Here is a 22,094-nt window from a genome sequence, read left to right as displayed (position 1 = left end):
AGCTTCCTGAGGCAAGTTACCTCACAACCAAGGGAAATTGAGGACCTTGGTTATTAATTGTGGGTATCCCTCAAACTATGCTCTATACAATCTTTGTGGGAGATGTTAAGCACTCTCTGAAAATACACCCCCCCCACACACACACACAAAAGCCTTAGAGGGTCGCAATATACAGACACTTTCTTTACTGCCCAGCTTATTTTTTAGTTTCTCCCAAGCTACTAATAGAACAGTCCCAGGTCTCTCCATCAATGTGAAGACTATTACTATTAAGAGATGCTTGAGTTTTTAAACACTAAGGCATGTTAAAGAGGGAGCAGCAAGTGTTAAGTATGGGTCAAAAATTATACCCAACCTATAGTTTTTAGGCCTAGTTTTCAAGACTAAGTGGAAGTCAAAACAATGTTTTCAGCAACTCCCTAGCGCACTCTAGAAGCTCCCCAATTTGTGGTCCTGTTAAGCCAAATTCTCCATCCAAATATACCTGGCTACAATGCCTGTTTCAAATAGACTATTTGAGGTCCTGGAATCCAATTTTGGGCTTTGAAGGAAAGGTCTTTAGATGTTCGGCTATCAGCCTGCTTCACTGATATTAGGTAGCCAGCAGGACTTAGCTCCCATTTTGAACAGAACTAAATGTGTAAGACCCAGTCTCAGTTTATAACTTTTTTTTTTTTTTGGCCGTACCTCGTGGCATGCAGAACTTCCCCAACCGGGGATCGAACCCACACCCCTGCAGTGGAAACGTGGAGTTTTAACCACTGGACCAGCAGGGAAGCCTGAGTTTATAACTTTATTTCATAAAGATTTAAAATTTACTGGCAATCGTGTCAAGACAGCATGTGCATCTCTTCCAGAATAACGCAAATCCAAAAACTGGCCAGGAAGGCAGGGGCAGAGGGGGTGGGGGAAGGGCAGGTAATAGGTCCTTCAACTACAAGCTGCATTTAGTTTCAAGTCAGAAATGCTACTGTGACCTCAGCATAAAGGAAAATAGTTCTTAAAGGGGGTAGATTCTTGCCAACCTCAAAATGGGATGATTTAGAGCAACGAGAACAACAGACCCTGAATCAAAGAGTTTAGTGGGAACTGAAGGAAAGGAGCTGCTGCAAACAGTTTAGATCTAGGACCTAAAAAAAACTAAGTTCACATAAGAAGGTGGTGGCACTCTGGCACCAAAAAGAACAGTCCAGAATTTATACACAGCCTGGGCAGGAATTGGGGGTGGCAGGGAGAGGGGGCAAGGAGAAGGGAAAACCCAACCAGAAATACTGTGTTAAGGACTCCAGAATAGACGGACCACATGGGGGAGCTGTAAGCTACTAAGAAATCGAGCACCAAGAAGTACCTTTGGATGTGGTGATTTTGGTCAGCCCTTAAAACATCTGACTTCCTTCCAAGCAATCCTTTAGGGAGTACTCATTAGGTAAAGAGGCCTTCTAAAATCAAGAACTAGATAAAATAAAAACCAGGTTTCTGGGGGAGATGGTATCAGCAAGATATAAAAAGAGCTTACTAAGGAAAGCTGGACCACATGATAAAGGAGCATCTAGCAACCAACAAGAAAAACCCTATCTGGACAATGAAATTTGCCCCCCTAGTCCTTCAGGCAGACTTGGGACGTGTAACACTAATTCACAGCCCCAATATGAGATTGAGGGACCACGAAACCAGAAGTTAATATATTGCAATATAATTAGGTTTTCTGTTGTTGTTTGTTTTTTAAACAATGTAAGCCAAAGGGGATATGGGAAAAGGTCACCAGGAAAGAAATCTCCACACTGGTTTTCTAAGTCCCTGGGAAGAGCATCATACTTTCATTACCCTGGCAATATGCATTCAGGCTGAGTGGAAACTATCAGAGCCCTTCCACCATTTTACCTACAGCATTTCTACTCTTTTATGGAGAAAGATCTTGGGATACGAAAAAGAATGAGGCTTCAGGGAGATGAAGCACAATCTTAGAAGACTGAGTAAATGTAAAGCACAAATTGCTAGTCCTGACTACTCACTCATGTGATCTGCAAATTTAAAGTCTCCCAGAGCATCTATTTCTTTAATCTGATAAAGTGAATCAATGAGTTACAGTTGATCTTAAAGGTCCCTTCCAAATCTAGGTCTTTAATCCTCTAATTATGATGGGGTTGGTGGGGAGACAAAGGTAGGCGGGGAATAGAAGGGTAAAGGGACCTGGTTGAATAATCAGGGTTGACTTAGGATAACTGGACAGAATCCTGCCAAATCTGAGGCAATGTCACCCACTGGTTGTTCAAGATTTATCCAATGTCACAGGGAGAGGGGTAATACTAGTTCAGAGGAATGCAGACAGAAGCCGGCAAACTTTATTAGACTTTCCCCAACTTGCCTCCCCATTCTGGGTAAATAAATAACTTCTTTGCTTCACAGCACAGTCAACTAAGGTTCTTACTGTGGCAACTTTATTACAGCTAGAAACACAAATCTGGCCAAGAAGGCTGGCTGATAACCATGAAAAAAAAAAAAAAGGTTAATGGAGAAGCTTTTATTCATTAACACAGAGCCTAAAACATTGTTATATTGCAAGGCAGAATAAAGCTACAAAATGTAACAGAATGAGAAAGAAGAGCAAGAACTGTGGCTCTAGATAAGAATTCAACAAGTCAGACTCTGAAACAGGCACTCAAGCAGAAACGGCCTAAACCTAAACAGTTTACCATTGCCCCTGCCCCCACCCTGTTATCCCCCAAAACAGTAAAAAGGAAACGGTCACAAGCTCACAATAGTTTGGTTCTCACCAATGTTAACAAAGGGAAAACAAAAACAAAACCAAAAAATACTTGAGGGGGTGCCCCAAGATATATGCAATCAGTAGGGAGAGAATCTCTGTTTCTCGCTTTTCAGTTTGTTAGTTACACATGGCACGGCAGAGGTGGTGGTGGTGGTAGCTGAAGCCCCGGCACCCTTAGCAGCAGACACAACATTTAGAGCCAGGAGAGGGATGGGTTTCATGCCAAGCAGACTGGAGACACAAGGGGCGGTCGGAAGAGGGTTGGGGAGGCTGGAGGGTGCGTCGGAGGTCCCCGCTGTGGCGAGCGAGGGGGTGGTGGTGGAGGAGGAAGAAGAAGAAGAAGGGGTGGAGGGTTGAGAGAGGTTGATGCTGAGGTGATCAGGGATCGTGACGGAGGCTGCCTGGGAGGAGGGTTTAGCGTTTTCTAAACTGTAACAGAGGAAAAAAAGGAACAAAAAAAAAAAGGGTGGGTGGAAGGGAAGAGCACAAAAGGGAAAAGTACAGGACAAAATCCGCTTCAGTTATCAGTAAGTGCCTCTGGTTGCCAATTAGGAAGACTTAATATCAACTTATGACAAGCTGTCTTTTATTCTGTGTCCCACCCTCTAAAAATGTATACTTTGCCAAATTCCATTCCACAATGCTATTTAAAACTGCTATGGTGAAGAAAAAGCTGACAGACTGAGAAAAATCACACACTTCCATATTACCTGACACACTGATCCAACCCAGAAGGCAGAAAAGAACGATTTCAAGCAGAAAATGAAAGAGTACCCATCCACCTCCAAACAAGAACAAATGTTTCACCCACCAATCACTTGAGCAGCTTTGGGATACTAATGCACAGAATTTTTAATTGTTTTTTCTGTAACTGATATTAAAATTTGCTTCTACCGCCACAGCAAACTAACCAAATATATCAGGATGGAAAGGGACAAGAGCCTAAAGTAGGTCACTCATTTCAGACTTCAAAGATTGTAGCATTTTCAATGAAAAATGCAGAGAACAGAAGCATAGATAAAATAAAGCCTCATTTCTGGTGATGGGGTGGGAGAGAAAAAAAGGCCCTTTGTTTTTAACTGACTGTACTTCTCATATAGACCTTAGAAAACTGGAAGAGAGAAACTTTAAGCACTGCTGAAAAGTTCAGTTTAATAAAGTAAAACTACCACTGCTACTCCTAAAATAAGCTCTAAATCACAGTAATGACCTGTAGCTCCCAAATGCCTGCATGTGTCTATGGCAGAACTGCAGGCATTTGCTGAAGTCTGTTGGACATCCTACAGCTAAAGATGAACTCTTCAAAGGCAGGGAGGCTCCTCTCAAGACTCCATTTTGTTTACCTAAATCCAAGGACAGTTGCAATCCATAAAAAAGGTGCCAAAATCAATAGAAATGCTCAGGGTCCATTACTGAAAACAGAGAATTCTTTCTTTACCTAGTATTAAAAAAACCAGTTTGCTTTCTGCGTTCAAACTGGGCCAATATGAGAAAGTGAGGAGTTAGCTGCGTGCACACATAGTCCTTGCTTGGTGTTAAATGAAGCTTTGAAAAGTTTTGACCCAAATCCATAGCTTGGACAGTTTCATTAAAAAGGATGATCCTGAAAAGAGTGACTAAAATCAGGAAACAAAGGTGGACCACGTTCTGCTTCCTTACAACTTAGCCACTGACCTAGTACAGGGGTCAGGCAAGCAGGTTACGTGGAAGCACTATCTGACAACATTGAGGGCAGGTCTACCCAAGCAGAAGAAAAATCGCTTGGTTTCCAGCTTCCAAGAACACGATTCTTTCCTCTTAACAACCCACCACCCCCATTAGAAACAAGGAAACAAACCTTTGCAAACAGTCTCAGAATTAACTACCATTTCAGTCTGAACAGTAAGAATTTGACATCTTGGTAGCTGAAGAAGAAAGCAGATCTAGACAGAGGAAAGTCTATTCTACATAAAGACTAGAAAATACCTCAAGGCATCAAAAGACATAGGCAAAAGTCAGAACCACTACTGGGGATCTGATGAATTCTTAACCAGGGGATAAAAGACCATGGAATAAATACATGATCTGCATAAGCATGGCAAAAAATAGATCCCATACTTACGAATTCCTTTCCCTTGCACTAGATTCAGGAACCCATAAAATTTTTATGCACAACAGAGACTGTGACAGAGGTAAATAACAACTAGGTAAAAGTCTACATAAAAGGGATAGCTAAGTCCCTTGGGGAATGAGCTGCTAACACTGGTTTAAGATGTTAGTAAGCAATTAAGAACATGACTTAAGCACATGTGCTGAGAAAGCAAGTAATATAAATGCTTTGTAGGATACCCATTGGACTGTGAATAGTCCTGCTACAACTGTGTGTATTAACATTAGCTACGTTTGGATAAAAAAAGTAAAATCTCAGAAAGTCATTAAGAGATGAGATGAGACTGTGGGGGAAAGGAAAATACTAAGCATTTCTGAAACATCCAATACCTGTACCTCTCCTTTTCCACAAGCTCTGAACAATGGCACACACTGGCAACTTGAGAAAAATGGATGTTTTCAGAATAAACGGTAATGACTGCCTCCAAGAAACTGTCTTGCTGTCACATAACTTCATTATCCTTATTTCAATTAAGGGTGCTTTGGAGCCTAAACCCCATTAGTAAAGTATTAGTCTATATGACATCTACAGCAAGACCCACATTTGGTTTTAAGTCGGTGCTCCACCCAGAGCAGTCCTACTGGTGAAGACATGCTCCATACCTTCCACTCCCAAAACCATCAAAAAGTCAAATGCAAACAATCTATTCCCCGTCCCCCAACCCCATGCAAACTTATTACAAACTGGTTTCTTTTTCTGCTACACTAAGGATGGGTGAAAACTAGAGCTAGACTTTAAACTTTTTCTTTTGCCATCTCTACCCTTCCCATTTCCATCCCTCAAAGAATCCCACACTTTACATTAACAGTGTAACTTCCCCCAACACATACATTACTTATGCTGGCATGAATAACACGAAAGATAGGGAACACTTACCTGACATTGATTAGATATTGAGCCAGGCTAATGCTGGCAGCAGATCCAGTGATGGTAACCTGCCTATCAGTAGATCCTTCCACTGGGTTCGCAATTTTGATCTGCGCCCCAGACATCTGACGGATCTCATTGATTTTGGCGCCTTGACGCCCGATTATGCAGCCAATCAACTTAAGGGAGAAAAACAACAAGGCATACCAAATTAAGAGTTGCATGGTTAGGTCCAAGAATTCCACCCCACTCCTCAGGCTTCTATAGCTTGGGTCCACAAACATGACAATGGAAACTATCTGCATCCTACACATTCTACTCATATACTCCTGATTTTAAAAATTGAGTTATAGATTATATCTCAACTCTTGCCCTATTCTTCTGTCTGATCACTACAGGTCAGGGCCAACTCTAAGCTGAATGACTCCTAGGAGCATTAGCTCACTTCCTCAGAGTACTAACTCCAAAGACAAAATAAAGCAGAGCAAACATGATGATAAACCTAGCTAACCAGAGATAGGGATAAAGATAAAAGTATATTCTGTTTTTGGTAAAAAAGATGCCATAACTCATCCTGCCATGATTCCTACTTCACCATCGTGACAAGAATTCTGGCTAATTTCTAATGCTTTTGCCTTGGGAAAAAGTAAAAAATTGGCCAACATTTGCACTGTCCAATACTGTAGACACTAATAACGTGATAACTAAACACATGAAGTGTGGCCAGTAAGATTGAGAAATTGAATTATTATTCTCAACAGCTACACGTGGTTAGTGACTACCATGTTGGGATAGTACAGACAGAACATCCAAGGACCACTGAATTAGGGATAAGGCTTCAGGTTCTACAAAAAACAAAGGCAAATGGGAATTTCTATTTGAGACAAAAAGCTTCTTTCTGGCTCATCAATTTCCTCCATCAGTTTTTACTTGAGATTTTATGTAGTTTTAAGAATTTAATTTGGTGTCTACAACCCCATTTTCGTAAGAGTGGCATGATGCCGTTGAAAAGACCTCTATTCTTTAAAACCAATTCTCTTATTTTCATCCCATGCAACCCAACCATATACTTACATCGTTTGGAATGGTGAGTTCATGAGAAGTAGTCTGAGCAGATGCATCCAAACCTGCTAAAAGACAGAAGAGAGCAAAGAAGTTCAATGCACAGCATACAAACTCCCACTGATTTGTACATTAACCTAACAGAAGGAAAACGAACTGGAAACCCAGCATTGGCTGTTGGGATTCATCACTAACTTGGAAGCCTCCAAGGAGGAAAGAGGGGGAGAGGGGTGTAGAAATAATGCTGGAAAGGTTCCTCTGTACACACAGAAGAGGCTGATTTCATGACACTTCCTGCAAAGCCCAGCCTATTAGGGTGTAAGGGGATGGAAGCAAGGGGCAAGGGAATGTGGTATCCTCAATTCTCAGGACCAAAATCTAAACAAGTACTTCTGCACTTCTCCCCTTTTCTGGTTGGATTTCCTGCTGTTGTGTTCCAATTTTATCTCACCTGATGCTATCACCAGCGCCAATATCATGCCTGTTATTGGGTACCATGGACTTTTGGCACACATGCAGAGTTGCTTTAAATATACCTATATCAGATTAACACCCTCCTAACACACCCTTACCCCTAACCTACACTTGAAGGTCAGTGAGAATGAGATGGCAGTAAGGTGTGGGAAGTTCATTTCTCCAGATTTATTCCCTGTCTTTTGCTCAATAATTTGTTCTGGGTTTTGTTTTCCAAAGAAAAAGAAAAAAAACTCCTATCAGCAAACACCCATACCCATCTGACACCTGGACTAGACCAGACCAGCTGGCTAACTCACAAGTCTAGTCTTGCTCTCAGCTGTGGCTGCTAAAACTCAGCATTTTTAGAAGGGGGTAGGCCAGATCCATCAAGGGACCCTCAGGGATACCAGGCCCACCCCCGCTTTGCTCTCTCAGCTCCTTTCTGCCATGTGCATGTTCTGCTGGTATGTCATGGGCAGTGAAACAAGACTCCCACCAGTTTATTAATATAACAGTAGAATACTACAGATTTTTTTTTTAATCATTACCCCAATAGCCTTTCACCTCTGGAGAGCTGGATTCAATGCCTGTTAAGATACAAGTGAAAATGAGTTTGGTGGTCTCATCCTAACCCTATCGGACAAGTTATTCCTTATATATATATAAAAAAAGCCCAAAAAAACAAAACAAAACAAAACAAAAACAAAAACCACTACACAATTTGGCACAAATGGATTGTTTCTACCCAGGTCTATGAACAGCTGGTGGAGAGAAAGGGGGTGCCAATCAGATCAAAGGGGCAGCAGCGAAGATGGGTTAGAAGAAATATCAGCCTACCCTTTGCCTGACAAGCATCCCCAGACCTCACCCCAAACCTTCCAGGGTCTTTTTTCTCTTTTAGAATAACTCACCCCAAATGAAAACCAAGTTAACAAACACATTACCTCCTTTGGTTTAGCCATAGAAAACAGGCAAGTTTAAACCAGCAGGATGCTGGGTAATGAAGTTTGTTTTAAACAGATGTCAAACTGAGACCTTGGGGCTGGCCTCTGTCTTGTACTACACCTTACAGAAATAAACACTGAGGTATCCATACCACTGAATCCGGTGTTGCCATGCGTCATGGGAAAATGAGACTGTTGCATTGCCAACTGGTGCAGCTTGGTCAACTGCAGGAAGGAAACAGAAGAGGCTGGCATTAGAAGAGCAAAACAGTCAGGGCTCAAGCACATTCAAATTTGAAAATGCAGAGCTCCTGATCCCCAAAGTTGGCTACTACTCAAACTATGACAGAGGGTAAGATATGGGGCTGGTATCACCATCCTGGGGATGGGCACAACAAGAAGGTAAGGGTTAGAAATAGAAAGGGTATCAGTACAAAGAGAATGAGCGCATTTGGGGTGTGTGAAAAGACAAGCAGCAGCACCCGCCTGACAACCATCCCCCTGTGGGCTATTTAATGAAGGTGTTTGCAGCCATTGCAACAGTTGCCCCAGGGACAAGCACAGACAGGCTAGGAAAACAAACTGTGCAGTGGTGCTAGGGAAAACACACCATGCAGGGTTCTGTCAGTACTGGGAGGAGGGAAGGAGATGAGGGGGCAGGGAAACTGCAAGGAGGAGAGAGATTAAGGTGAAACCAAACTGGGTTTAACACACCCCCACCCCATGATTTCTACAGCTATTTTTCTTCATCTATATAAACTGTCCTGGCTGTTGTAAAACCATCCCTCTTCAAGTCTACTTCCCCTCCTGGGGGCTATCACTAACCAAGAGCCAATCTTAACTTCCCAAATCTAAAGCTCAGCACCTGAAAGAGTTAGTAAGGATAGAGGATAAGTGCAGAAAGAAATGCCCTTGAAGTCTAAATACCAGCACTTTTTAAGTTGGAGTTTTTAGTGACAAAGAAGGTTTTATTGAGTTGAATTCCCAAATATTCAGCTTCCTATCCCTCCCTGTGTAAATAAACCCCTTTTCCCCACCCCTCCAGATGCTTTTTAAATTGTCACCTCAGACTGAGGAGTACAGAAGAAGGGCAAAGCCAACCTCCCACCTCCCATCCCCCGCCATGGAAAGGACTCCACGCAGAGATGCACAGCCCACTGTCAATTTAAACTGTGCCCTGGGATAACAAATGACAGTATACCGTGGAACATTTCTCTTTTAGAGTAATCTGCAACATGGGAGAAAGCAGAATCTAATAATCTGCCAGATTATAATTTCCAGGGATTAAATGGCAAAAACAAGGTGCTACTATGTCCTGATTAAAGAGTATTTAAGGGCCAAAATATGGAGTTCACCTTGTGAGGAAAACAATACTGCAAATGTTTAAGACCCAACTCACTCCTGCCTACATGGAGAAAAGAGACAATTTTGGACGGGAGAAGGAACTTTTCAAAACAAGAAGTGAAAACAAAACTTACATCTGGCTGTGGAATGGCATACTGTCCTTGAATGGTATAGGCCTACAAAAGGAGGAAAACAGTTCCTATTAAAAACCAATCACGGACAGCCACCCAGTGGGGGGAAAAAGACAGATTTCAACTAGCCAGGAAGCCAGAGTTGAACTAGAGAATAGGGAGGCCAGGGGTTGAGGCAGTAGATGGTATCTCACAAATACAGTCAGACCTGTTGGCCTTCTTTAAACCCTAATATGATGGCTTATTCCGGGATGCCTATAAAGGGAGCCATGTTCCCTGCAATCAAAGACAAAATAACACATCTGTTTCTTAATGAAAACGTGGGAAGTGGGATTAAACAATGCCTCGACTGCCCGAGCCCCCTTCCTTCTCCCTGTGTACAAGATAGCCTAGAAGGAAAACGGTCTTTCCTCAGCCACCCCAACCCTTCTACCAATCATGGTGACATGAATGATTTTTATCTGCACAAACCTACATGGCATGTTTTGAAACACTTCCCTTTTCCTATCTTATTTTTCTCTACATCTGCCTAAAGACCTTAAGTGCACTGGAAGCTAGTTGGGTCCCTAGCACTAGGGAGCTGACCATAGGAACATACACACACAAAAAAATCACTGTGTTCTAAGTCCTGCCTTCTCCCACCTCCCCTCCATAAAAGGCACTTGCAGCTCCCACTACACCCTCCTCCCCCCACACCATAACCTCCCGAAAAGGGAGCTGGGTCTTCAGGGCAATGGGGTGGGGACAAGGAGAATCGGGAAGGGAGGGGAAGGAAGGAGCAGCTGGTTCACAGGATGTGAGGCTTCTCACATCACAGTGGCCAGTACCCCCAAAAGTGCACCCAGGTTGGGGTGGGAAGGTGAAAATGGGGTAGGAGGAGTAGGAGACAGGGAAAAGGGGTTGAACAAAAAAAGGAAAAAAAAGGAAAAAAAAAAGAGAGTTGGTGTTACCATCTGGTGGGCTACGCAGCCTGTGTGAAATGAGGTGGGGGGGTCAGTCCAGGTCCCCGTGGACAGGTGGTGTCCACAGCACAAAAATCACCAGCGCCACTGGCCCCCCGCGTGTTGGCAGTCTCGGCTGAGGCGGAAGGATTGAGTGAGCCTTGGAGACTGAACATCCCCTCTCACCTCTAGAGGTGGTCCCTCCAGGTCAGGGTTGAGGCACATGGACGGGGTGGTGTGGGGAAAGCTCGCACTGTCGCTGCCTGTGCTGTACCTGTCCTGTGGATAAATAGAGGATTTCAGTCTCCAGGGCTGTCAATCCGGCACCTTGTCACCAGCATGAAATTCACACAAAAAAAGTTGTTTAATTTTTTCTTTTCCTTTAAAAAGGAGCTCACAACACAATTTGAAACGAGCTGCAATCAGTGAATTAAAAAAAAAAGTTACCTATGGTGGCAGATTTCACACTGCACAATTGGGCTATTTTCAGTCAGAATGAAGGGGTGGGGCAACAGAGCTGATGCCAGCTCCTGGTCAGTGTGCGATTAAATTGAACCCCTACAGAGCCCACTTTGTCACAGAGGAACAAAAGACACAGGTCCATCTGTGGACACTGCATGAACTGGTCCATTTAAAAAGGCCCATGGGAATAATCCAAGACAGGGCCACTCATGGAAGAAGAAGCTGCAAGTTTTTAGAGGGTGGTCAATTGAATAAAGGGAAGGGAGGGAAGGAAAGCAAAGAGGTAAGAAGGGGTGGGTGGGAAGGGGAGGGAAGGAAAGGGAAATGAAGGAAGACTTGTAAATGGAGAGGACTGCTGCTGTGCAGTATGGACTCTAGATAATCCCAAGTGGGAGTGGAAGAATCCAGAAGAGTAGGAACTTGTAGTTCCAGGGTAGAAGGGAAAACGCCTAGAACTAAACCTCCCTGCTACACTGACTCTGGGCCTGTTTATCCTGCCTAACTATCCAGACTCATGGAGAGCCCTTTGACCAAACCAGTTTGTACAAGGCTAGTGTTAAAAGCAAGGTACTAAACTATGAGATGATTAATTTCTTGTGAACGCTTCCAGAACTACAAGACAAACTAAGTCCCCCAAAACTTATTCAGTTTTATGACAACTCAATAGAATATGAATGAGATGGACTTTAAGTGCTTCTCCAGTTCAAATATAAGATGGAACTAGTTGAATATCTGTGCTTTTAACAGGTCAGCCCCATGTACGAAAAGGCACTTTGAGCACTATACTTGTTTAGGCAGCTACCAAAATCAAGGTCACTATTTCAGCCTGAACCTCAATATTTTAAAAACCTACCTACTCCTCAAATACTAACCAAAAAGCATAAAACCATGGTGCTAATCAGTGCCCTTTGTCATAAAAATCTAAATTCAGAATAAACCACGTGCCAAGGATCCAGAGTTTAGGTGGGTGAAGGAGGAGAGGCCAAAGAGGTGCTTTGGTGTTCTTACTCTAACACCAAAGGTCACAGACCCAACATGCTCTCCCCCTTCTATTCTTAGACACTGAACCCTTACCCCAGCTGATTTGTTATGCCATGTGGGTTCAAACCAGTGTTTATGAGGTTAAGAGCCCGGGGACAACACACTGGAGTTTGGGAGTGAAGGGGTAGGAGTAGGGGAGGTGAGGTGGGGAGAAGGGGAAGTTTGTAGGACACTCAATTTCAGGACCCCCAATTTGAGACCACCATCCAAGAATCTCTTTCAGAGGTCCAACTCTTTGCTACCTTTATTCAGACCTCTAAAGAACACCCCACACATGAAAAAACATGGGATGGGGTGGGGTAGGGAAAGAAGTAGTGACACCAAGGCAATTTAACCCGTTCTTCTAACCCAACCCACCTTAAATTACTAAGTAAATTACCTCTTCCGAGTGCCTACAAAACTCCCATTGCCTGCTAAAAATTAAATAAGATAGCATTCATAGCTTTCTCCAGTACAAAAAATAAATAAAACTGAAAGCAGGTCAAATTATGGCCAGAGTACAGGTTTCAGCAAGCATGCAGAGTGGCCTGGTGTGCTGCTGGCAAAGTTTTGACATTTCAAACATAATCCTTGTTCACCTTAGCCCACCAATAAAAAATTTCTTACCTGACCACCTGCAAAGATGACTGGAGAACTGGACGGCTTGGGCCGGTACGGGATGGTCACGCCCTTCGGGGGGGACTGGGAGAGAGTCAGAGGGGAAAAAAACAAAAAGAGATAAGGTTTCAAAGCTGCTTCAGCTGTGTGGCTTAAGCTCACACAGGTCAGTTAAATTAAAAACTGTATTATTTCCATTCCCTCACCTACCAACGTTGTCTCTGGCTAGATCTAATCTCAAATCATCTGCAGTTATTTGCCTTTAAAGCAGTAAGATGGTCCGTGGACTACAGAGCTCACACTAATTCTCATCAAGGCAGATTCCCCTGTAATAATTTAGGCATTATTTCCATGTGTTCAAATAAGTCTAATTAACACGAAAAACCTGTATGTGTACATATGTACGTTTGAGTTGGTAATTAAGATCCTACATTTTGGCCTGAATAGGAAATAAAGACAAAATAGGAAATAAAACTCCCAAATGTTGCACTTAGGACTGTCCATAAATAGTTCAAAGGCTCAATCAATATTTTCCTAAACTCTACTTGAAAATTCTACTTTCCTTTCTCACCAATATGGGACCAACTCCCTATGACAATTCTAAAAAGGTTTAATTCCCCTTAATTTTGCTATTCTTGTTAATTGAATAGCATCCACCAGAACCTCATAAGTCATTCAGAAACACCATTATGGATACATTTTTTTTAATATATACAGCATTCTGAATATAATCCTGCCTCATCAGAAATTAATTTAAAGAATATATCAAAGTTGCATGTAGCTAAAATATTGTAATCTGAAAGGCAATTTAACTTGGCTTCTCAGGAACCCAGATACATCTTTTGTCCACTCATTCCTAGTAGTGAATCTTCCCCTACCAACTCTGCTAAAATCGCTGTAAACCAAATGATCACCACTGCTTAGTTTCTATTTTTGCTTGCACTATAAGAAAAGTCAAAGCTGGGGGAAGGAAAATATGAACTCAGGGAACCTCTTCCCCACCCCCACTGAAGGCTTCTAACAGCCTCACCTAATTCTAGTCTTACTAAATATAGATCAGTCTGTCTCCCTAAATCACCCTCCCCCCATTCTCAGCATGAGCCTGAGGGCTTACCTCCAACATGACCACGCAGATCTGTTTCACACACTCAATGATGGACTGCGGAATGCCAGCAATAGTGATGGCCCGCTCAGTTGAGTTGGGGAGCATATCCCCTGCCACCTGGACCTGAGCCCCTGTACTCTTTGGGGGTAAAAAAAATTTAAAAATCAGAAAAAACAGCTCATACTCTTCAGTATCTCCCAGCAGAAATCTTAAGAATCTAAAGCTCAGTAGACACTTATCCCATCTCCTATCTTACCCTTTTTATCCTCCCTTCCCACTCTTCCCTTATTCCAGATAAGACTGTTTAATCAGTTATAAATTATCCTCTGAAAGCTGAAAATAAGGCTGAATAACAGCGTAAATTTAACCTGGTCTCAAGAAAAGGGTCCCTCTAGACAGTTTCCTCTCAGCTAATGATAGCTCTGTAGGCCATCAAACAAAATACCCACAAATATCACCCACCTTTCATTCTCTTATTTAACAAATGTTTATATCAAGCCCATGCTATATGTGCCAGGTACCACCCCAGGTACTTGGAATACATCAATGAACAAAATCAAAATCCCTGCTCACATGGCATGTACAAAAGGCTCCCAAAAACTACAATTAGTTTTCCTTTAGGAGCCATTCAAATTTCATTCCAACATCCAATTCAATAACTCCCAGATATAATTAAAAGCTTCCATAATTTCATGTAACTTCTATAATTTAAAAGGGAGAATTACAACTACATCCCAATACACCTTCATTTTCCCCTTGCTATTTAGGGATTTGGCCAAGAAAAATACTTCATATTATCGATCAAATTGAAAGCTCTTTAAACATAAAAAAAAGATAACGTAGTCTCATGGAAAAGTTGCCAATGGGTCATATGCAATAGGTGGAAATTCTGGTTAACTTTTCTGATTTACTGTTGTTAAAATATATGGAATATAAAATATATATATACACATATATCAAGCAAATTACAGTCTTCTAGGACTATTACTTTAATAAAAATCTTCATCTCAATGAACACAAACTTTTCCTAGACATAGTAAAGGCTAATAGAAGAAGCACATTTAGAATAATTTACATTTCAAAAAGAAAATGAGCACAAGTTACCAACCTCACGTATTTCCTTGATCTTGCAACCACCTTTCCCAATGAGAGAGCCACACTGACTAGCAGGGACCACCAGCCTCAGAGTGACTGGGGGTCTACTGGCAGCTGTGCTATTGGTCATAGAGCTGCTGATGTCCTACAACAAGAAATTAGTCAAAACATCAGAATATAAAAGTTTAAACAGATCCCTGGGAACCCATAACTGCCATGAAAGAACCTTACAAGGGACATATTATGTCACAATCTGCATCAACAAAGGTTCAAATATTGCCTCCCCCCAAAACCCTATTTCTGAAAAGATAAAATGGCCTACAAACGTCCTCAGGTTTAGCCCTAAATATATTTTCCTTCACACCGGAAGTGTTCTTGGTAGAGAGAAAACTTAGATAATTAAAGAGTTTTCTCAGTAGAAGACAAAATTAAATATTAAGAGATAAAACAATGCAATCCAAATTCAAGTAACCGGGCTTCCCTGGTGGTGCAGTGGTTGAGAGTCCGCCTGCCGATGCAGGGGACATAGGTTCGTGCCCCGGTCTGGGAAGATCCCACATGCGGCTGAGCGGCTGGGCCTGTGAGCCATGGCCGCTGGGCCTGCGCGTCCGGAGCCTGTGCTCCGCAATGGGGAGAGGCCACAACAGTGAGAGGCCCGTGTACCGCAAAAAAAAAAACCAAAAAACAAAACAAATTCAAGTAACCAATTCTGTTCTCTTAGAAAACTACATAAAGATTAAATACTGTACTTCCATTTATCCTTGTCTTAATTTCTTGGTAATAGTACCATTGTACAGATAATGAAATTGAGGCTGAGTACCTACCCCAATCACATCTAAAAAGCTGTAGATTTTAAACTAAAGGACTGTATTGGTTCCAAAGCCCATAGTCTTTCCAGTTACAATATGCTGCATCTGAAAGTCATGGCTTTAAACTAGTTAAGTTTAGCCTTCTGAGAATTAAATGGTTTTAGCCTAATCTCTATGTAGTAGCTAGACCTGGGAACTCCTCAAACATAAGCCCCTAAAGTCAAGAACATGCTTCTTATTTGTTGAAAGCATGAATAGATTTTCTGAATTTTTTAAAAATATATTTATTTGGCTGCACCGGGTCTTAGTTGTGGCACGCAGGCTCTCTGGTGCAGCATGTGGGATCTAGTTCCCTGATCAGGGATTGAACCTGGTCCCCCGGCGCTCGGAGTCTTAGCCACTGGACCACCAGGGAAGTCGCTAGATTTTCTGAACTTTTTTAAAGCTACAAGCTCTGGATTAGCAGGGTCTTGCATATCAAAGGATAACATTTCTGATCTTGGCAAGGATAAGATTTCAGGCACCATTAAGGCATCAAGCAGCAGCCCCGAAGCTCTCCTCTGCCTGCAATGTCAATTGCATGATTAGCACTATTACTGCAGAAGTGGGAGGAAGCTGAAGACTGGACCTAGGGCAATGGTTGTTCAGCATTTTAAGGTTGAAACCAGTTAATTATTAAAAAAACTTCCTTCAGTCAGAAAATCTCTGGTATTGATATTTTGCTTCTGATCACTTATAAAACGCATTCCCTCCCTTCAAGTATAGCTCAAGTATAGTATAGACACAGTTACCAGATTTTTTTTTTAAATATATAACTGCATCCAGGGTTGGGAGATACCTGTATTTATGGAATATATTAGTGTTCAGAAGGGCTCCTAACAAAAGCATGTTAATTTAGTCCACTCAACTATGAATTAGGGGACATAATTACCAACACAGTGGTGGCATACCTTCAAAACTGCTGGTTAAGAAATAAAACATGCTGGTTTTTCACACATTTTTTAGAGTCCCTGATAATAGTCAAACTATTTGGGGGTTTTTCTGGGGGCTCTTTTATTCAAGTATAGTCAATATACACTATTTAGGTTTCAGATGTACAACATAGTGATTTGACATTTAAATACATTACAAGATGATCAACACAGTAAGTGTAATAACCGTTTGCCACCAAACAAAGTTAACCTCCCATTACTTATTTTATAACTGGAAAATAGGGAATGCTTCACAAATGTGCGTGTCATCCTTACACAGAGGCCACGCCAATCTTCTCTGTATCATTCCAATTGTAGTTTATGTGCTGCCAAAGTGAGCACTCAAACTACAGTTGGGGGTTAGGGGTGCCGACACCCCACCCCAGTCAGAAGTCCATGTATAACTTAACTTATCCGCAGTTCTGCATCCACAGATTCAAGCAACCTCTGATTGTGTAGTTCTACAATACGTGTTGTGTAGTACGTATTTATTAAAAAAAAAAAAAAATCAAGTACAAGTAGACCTGCACACTTCACACTCATGTTGTTCAAGGGACAATTGTATTTTTCTACCGATTAAAGTGACATCTTTTTTTAATTACAAATGGTCCAATTTGGGGGATGATGAATGGGAGCAAAGAACCCATTTACGGAGTTTTATGATCTAGTCTGTCCTTGAATTTTAAAAGCCCTTAGAAATCATTAAACTACCTAGAAGCACAAAATAAAGAATGAGGGGCAGGGAACAACAAACCTCTTCCAGTTTGTCAATGATCATAGCAAAGGCTTTGAAGATGGCATTAGTGGGTCCAGCCAAAGTGATAATCCTCTCAGGACAATTCCCTTCTGAGATGTTGATACGTGCACCACTCTGGATAGGAAACAGAGCCAAAAGGTTAAAGAGAAAAAGATCTGAGCGCGCACACACACACACACAAATATATAATCCCTCCTAAATAAGATGGGCAAGAAACTGCCTGTATACATGATTCTGACACAAGGCAATATCGACATCACTTCAAATAGTGCTCCATATTTGTCCTCAAACATAAACTACAGAAGCTGCTTTAAGTCTTGAATGACCTGAGACTTCCTAAAATTACATTTCCCAGCATACTATTTGTCATTACAAATAACTGCGCCAGAAAAATACAAGCTTCTCCTATTAAGATCTCCCCCTCAGGCTTCCCTGGTGGCACAGTAGTTAAGAATCTGCCTGCCAATGCACGGGACACGGGTTCGAGCCCTGGTCCAGGTGGATCCCACATGCCGTGGAGCAGCTGAGCCCGTATGCCACAACTACTGGGCCTGCGGCTCGAGCCCGTGAGCCAGAACTGCTGAGCCCGCGTGTCACAGCTGCTGGGGCCCACCTGCCTGGAGCCTGTGCTCCGCAACAAGAGAAGCCACCACAATGAGAGGCCCGTGCACCGCAACAGAGTGGCCCCCGGCTCGTCGCAACGAAGACCCAACCCAGCCAAAAATAAAATAAATAAATCTAAAAAAAAGAGAGAGAGAGAGAAAAAGATCTCCTCCCTTCTGGGACTTCCCTGGCGGTCCAGTGGTTAAGACTCTGCACTTTCACTGAAGCAGGCGCAGGTTTGATCTCCGGTCGGAGAACTAAGATCCCACATGCCGCACGGCCAAAAAAAAAAATTCCCCCTTCTAATCTCTCATTAAATTTTTTTTTGCTTTTGTTTTAAAGGTTTTTTACTTCCCAAGTTAACAGTCCCTTAACCCCCCCATCCGCAATAACTCACCTCCTCACGCATCTTCTTAACTGATTCTCCTTTCTGTAAGAGGAAAAGTCAAGAGTGAGTTCCAACTGCTATTTAAACGCAGACTGACTAAATAGTAATTAGAGTTGAAGTGATGTCTTACCTTCCCGATGATACTGCCAACTTCCTGCAATGGAGAAAATTAGTGTCAAATATGAGGAAATTTGAAGCGTTCATTATCACAAAAAGTAATTTTTAACAGTCCAAAGCAATGGAAAAACTAAGATTTATTGGGAAAAGGAATGGACAGGCTTATTATTTTCTTTGCTCAAAATATAAGCAAAGCTATCAAACAACTGTGAAGAAATAATGGAGTAATTAAATGCTATCTTTAATATAAATCCTTTTTTAAAATACCAAATATATCACCCCACCTTAAAGTTACCCCAAAATTGTTTGGGCAGGGGAAATCTACCTATCACAAGCTATAGCAACATCCATGAGAAAAACTTATCATCCAGGTATGAGACAGTCTTTGGCTCTAGCCTCTGGTTAAGCCTTTCCTGCTCAGTGGCGCTTCCTAGTAAAGTCTGTTCGTTTTCCCACTACACTCTCATCTACTCCGCTAGAGAAGAGTTCTAAAGCCAGACACCCCACAGTGCTAATCTGATGAGCTCCGAGATCCATGCCCTCTCTTCCTGGCCCCTCCCCTAGCAGTTACTATGACCCAATTTCCCAAGCTGGTGCATACCTTTCCATGCATAAGTAGCCGGATGGTGAGAGTGACATTTAATCCACCTTCAATCACACCGGTGTCCATGTCGAGCAGTGTTCTGAGGAGCTGGACTTTGAGTGGTCAAGTCTTTGGTCACTGGTGGGGGTGAAAGTCAAAAACTGAAATGAAAACATGACGAAAATCAGAGTAGGAAAACAACAGAAATTTACTTTAACCATTATCAATGTTTTCTAATGAACTCTTTTCCTCAAATGACAGTCTATCAGTTGGCAGGCTTATATACATCCAGCACAACTACATTAACAGCTCAGGTTCTGTTACAGAGTATGGAAGGCAACTTTCCAGTCTGCTCTCATTAACGGTATGGTTTCCGCTGACTCTCAGGATGTGAAAGATTCCTTCAATTGGCAATGGTTCTAAGGGAACTGCTGAACGTGCACCAGTTGTCCTTCAGCAGAATAAGCTTCAAGAGAATACAGAAACACCTGGAAATCATGCGGGCAAACCTCAAACTAATCAACTACACTCAGGGCAACGACCTTTCGCTTCCCTGTTAGGAAGCTTCTTGGGTTGAAAGCTAGAGAGGACACATGTAAACGTTCTTACTGGCAGCAATTTCTAGGTAAAGAAATTGATAAGAGGCATCTCACATTAAAATTTTGAATGTCAATAGATGCCACCAAATAATTTTTAAAAGATTTACATCAAAAACCTCATTGAAAAAGCATCTGAAATGCCTTCTATTGCAGGCTGGGTTCCATATTCCCCTTTGGGAAATGACTCAATACATTAAGTGCAGCCTGAGTCCTCTTTTCCCAACCTAGCTTGATAGTCACTCAAGATCTGAAAATTTTCCTTGCTTCTGTGTTAACCTCTGTTACCACTCAAGTCTTCATTCAAATCTATTAAATCTTAAATTTTCTTCCAAAGGAAACAATCGAAATTAAAACTGGTACTGCTAAAAATTTATTGTGTAGTTGTTTTAAACAACAGCAGTAACGAGCCTTTCCTACTGAGGCCCTTTCCCCACGTATCCTCTAAAGAAATGTTCCTAACATTTCTGCTTTAGAATAATTGACTACGTGTAGAAAGAATGTTTTTGGATATACCTTAGCCTACAACACCTCTTTAGGCCCTAAGAGTGGTTCTTCCCAAAGTTGTGAAATTTCTCCAGTGACATTTTTAGTACCCATCCCTTCAAAACAACATCAGTGATCTCTCTCCTACACCCAGTCTTCCCCCTTCACAAAACCAGCCACCGTTTTAACTTTGCTCTAACACAAAACCCATATCCTAAGTATTTAAAGTGTTTAAGTGGCTGCCAAACCATTCTGTATATGGCAAGCTGCCCTATGGCTACCTCAAGTAAGTGACTGAGGTGACTGAGGCATCCCCAAAGCACTTCATTCCCCCATTTCCAGAATATAATTAATTACTGGCAAAATCCCAGAATTCAACACTTTTCACTCAAGGAAAAACAATAGTGCTAGGGGTGAGGAGGGGAACGGGGAGAGAGAGTTAAGTCTGTGCAGAAAACTTTCTTTTTTCAGTAAGACATGGTAAAAATTTGGCAGTTTAATTCCTTATCCCCATTCACATAATAGGAAGCACGTTACAAATACCACAATAAATGCAAGTTCGAAAGGGCAAGAAAATTGAAAACCTATTTGAAGCCATTTCTTGAGGTAAGGAACAAAGGTGCATTTCCAACTCCAAATCATCCAAGAAATCCCTGTCATACTTCTCTCCTGACTAGGTCAACGTCAGTGTACCCAATCCCAGGAATCCAGCTGTTAATCCTGCAGTCCATTACCCCTTCTCCTATAAATAGCTCGGTCTGGGTCTATAGCGGCATTTTGTAATTTCAAAATTCGTTACCTCGAGAGAACGTCCTGCATAACTCGGTAACTGGGAGCCCGTCTACCCTTTCTTTAACTCCACAGCCCCCCTCCCCTTGGTCATCCAAGCATTTTCCACTCAAAAAATGCACCCCCTATCCCTCCACTAGAAAAGACGGGAAAAAAAATAAACGGTTCGGTCGGGGGGGGGCGCTGCGATCCAGGGGGAGGAGCCGGACTAGTAGCGCCTCCTCGTGTGGCTGCGCCAGCGCCTGACCCCCGCGGGGAGCCGCGCTCACCCGCCCGGCCAGCAAGCCGGCCATCGCCTCCCCTCACCCGCCTCAACCAACAAATCCACCGCCGCCCCCCCCTACCGCGCGCGCGCCCTCCTTGACTCCTGCGCAGCCGCCACCGGGAAAAAGCGGGGGGGGGGAGGGGGGGAGGGGGAAGGCCTTTCGCGAGGCCTAGTAGGCCTCGCCGGAGCCAGGGCCTCGCGTGAATGGCCGGCCAAGCAGAGTGAGGAGGTAGGCGCTCACGCGGGACTACGCGAGGTCGGGGCTCGTGACGAGGACCGGAGACCGCTAAGAAAGATGGCAAGAACAGAAATAGAGCTATAGCCGCGGGCGGAGGGAGAATCTTGAAGCTTACCTGCAGGCGCGAGGCGACTGAGGGGAAAAGGGGAGCGGGCGGGAAGGGGAAGGGCGGGAGGCCGGGGGCGGAACAATAGGGGCGGGCGGGAAGGCGAGGGGGGCCCCGCGGGCGGGCGGAGGAGGAAGGGGGGGGTGGAGGAGGAGGAGGAGGAAGGGGGAAAGAGACCCCGGGGCGGGTGGAGGGCGGCGGAGGGCGGGCGGGCGGGCGGAGGGCGGGCGGGCGGGAGAGGGCGCAGGCTGCGGCTGCTCCGGCTGCTGCCTCTGCTGGTCTGGGAGGGGGACGGGGCGGAGCGGCCCGCTTTCAACCCCGCGCACCCTCCGACCCCGGAAGCGCTAACCGCCCCGGGGGCCGGCGAGGCGACTGCGTCGTCCAAACCCTCCCCACGCAATACGGACGGCCTCCCAACAGCCTAG

General features: G+C 43.3%; 1 protein-coding gene and 1 non-coding gene across 14 annotated transcripts in view; both read right to left on the bottom strand.

The window, feature by feature from the left end:
• The window catches only part of PCBP2 (poly(rC) binding protein 2), a 26,966-nt gene extending 4,872 nt beyond the window's left edge, over positions 1-22,094 (bottom strand). The window contains exons 1-15 of one of the 13 annotated variants that reach the window (XM_049694444.1): positions 21,679-22,094; positions 19,208-19,350; positions 18,620-18,643; positions 18,499-18,531; positions 17,496-17,612; positions 14,975-15,106; positions 13,877-14,004; positions 12,771-12,858; positions 10,848-10,940; positions 9,724-9,765; positions 8,398-8,470; positions 7,850-7,888; positions 6,858-6,910; positions 5,793-5,962; positions 658-3,196 (exon numbers count right to left, since the gene is read on the bottom strand). In XM_049694444.1, the coding sequence (XP_049550401.1) occupies positions 2,845-3,196; positions 5,793-5,962; positions 6,858-6,910; positions 7,850-7,888; positions 8,398-8,470; positions 9,724-9,765; positions 10,848-10,940; positions 12,771-12,858; positions 13,877-14,004; positions 14,975-15,106; positions 17,496-17,612; positions 18,499-18,531; positions 18,620-18,643; positions 19,208-19,276 (1,413 nt within the window). In that variant the 5' untranslated portion in view covers positions 19,277-19,350; positions 21,679-22,094 and the 3' untranslated portion in view covers positions 658-2,844. Of the gene's footprint in view, positions 1-657; positions 3,197-5,792; positions 5,963-6,857; positions 6,914-7,264; positions 8,471-9,723; positions 9,766-10,847; positions 10,941-12,770; positions 12,859-13,875; positions 14,005-14,974; positions 15,107-17,495; positions 17,613-18,498; positions 18,532-18,619; positions 18,644-19,207; positions 19,351-21,678 lie in introns of those variants that run through there. The other 12 variants (XM_049694446.1, XM_049694445.1, XM_004274249.4 and 9 more) reach the window with 12 other exon arrangements.
• LOC117203043 (U6 spliceosomal RNA) lies at positions 16,977-17,083 on the bottom strand. Its single transcript, XR_004485623.1, has one exon. It is a non-coding gene; the product is annotated as a U6 spliceosomal RNA (small nuclear RNA).

This window comes from Orcinus orca, chromosome 11 (genome assembly GCF_937001465.1).
Source record: "Orcinus orca chromosome 11, mOrcOrc1.1, whole genome shotgun sequence".
NCBI lineage: Eukaryota > Metazoa > Chordata > Mammalia > Artiodactyla > Delphinidae > Orcinus > Orcinus orca.
This window is presented reverse-complemented; position numbering and strand designations above follow the sequence as displayed.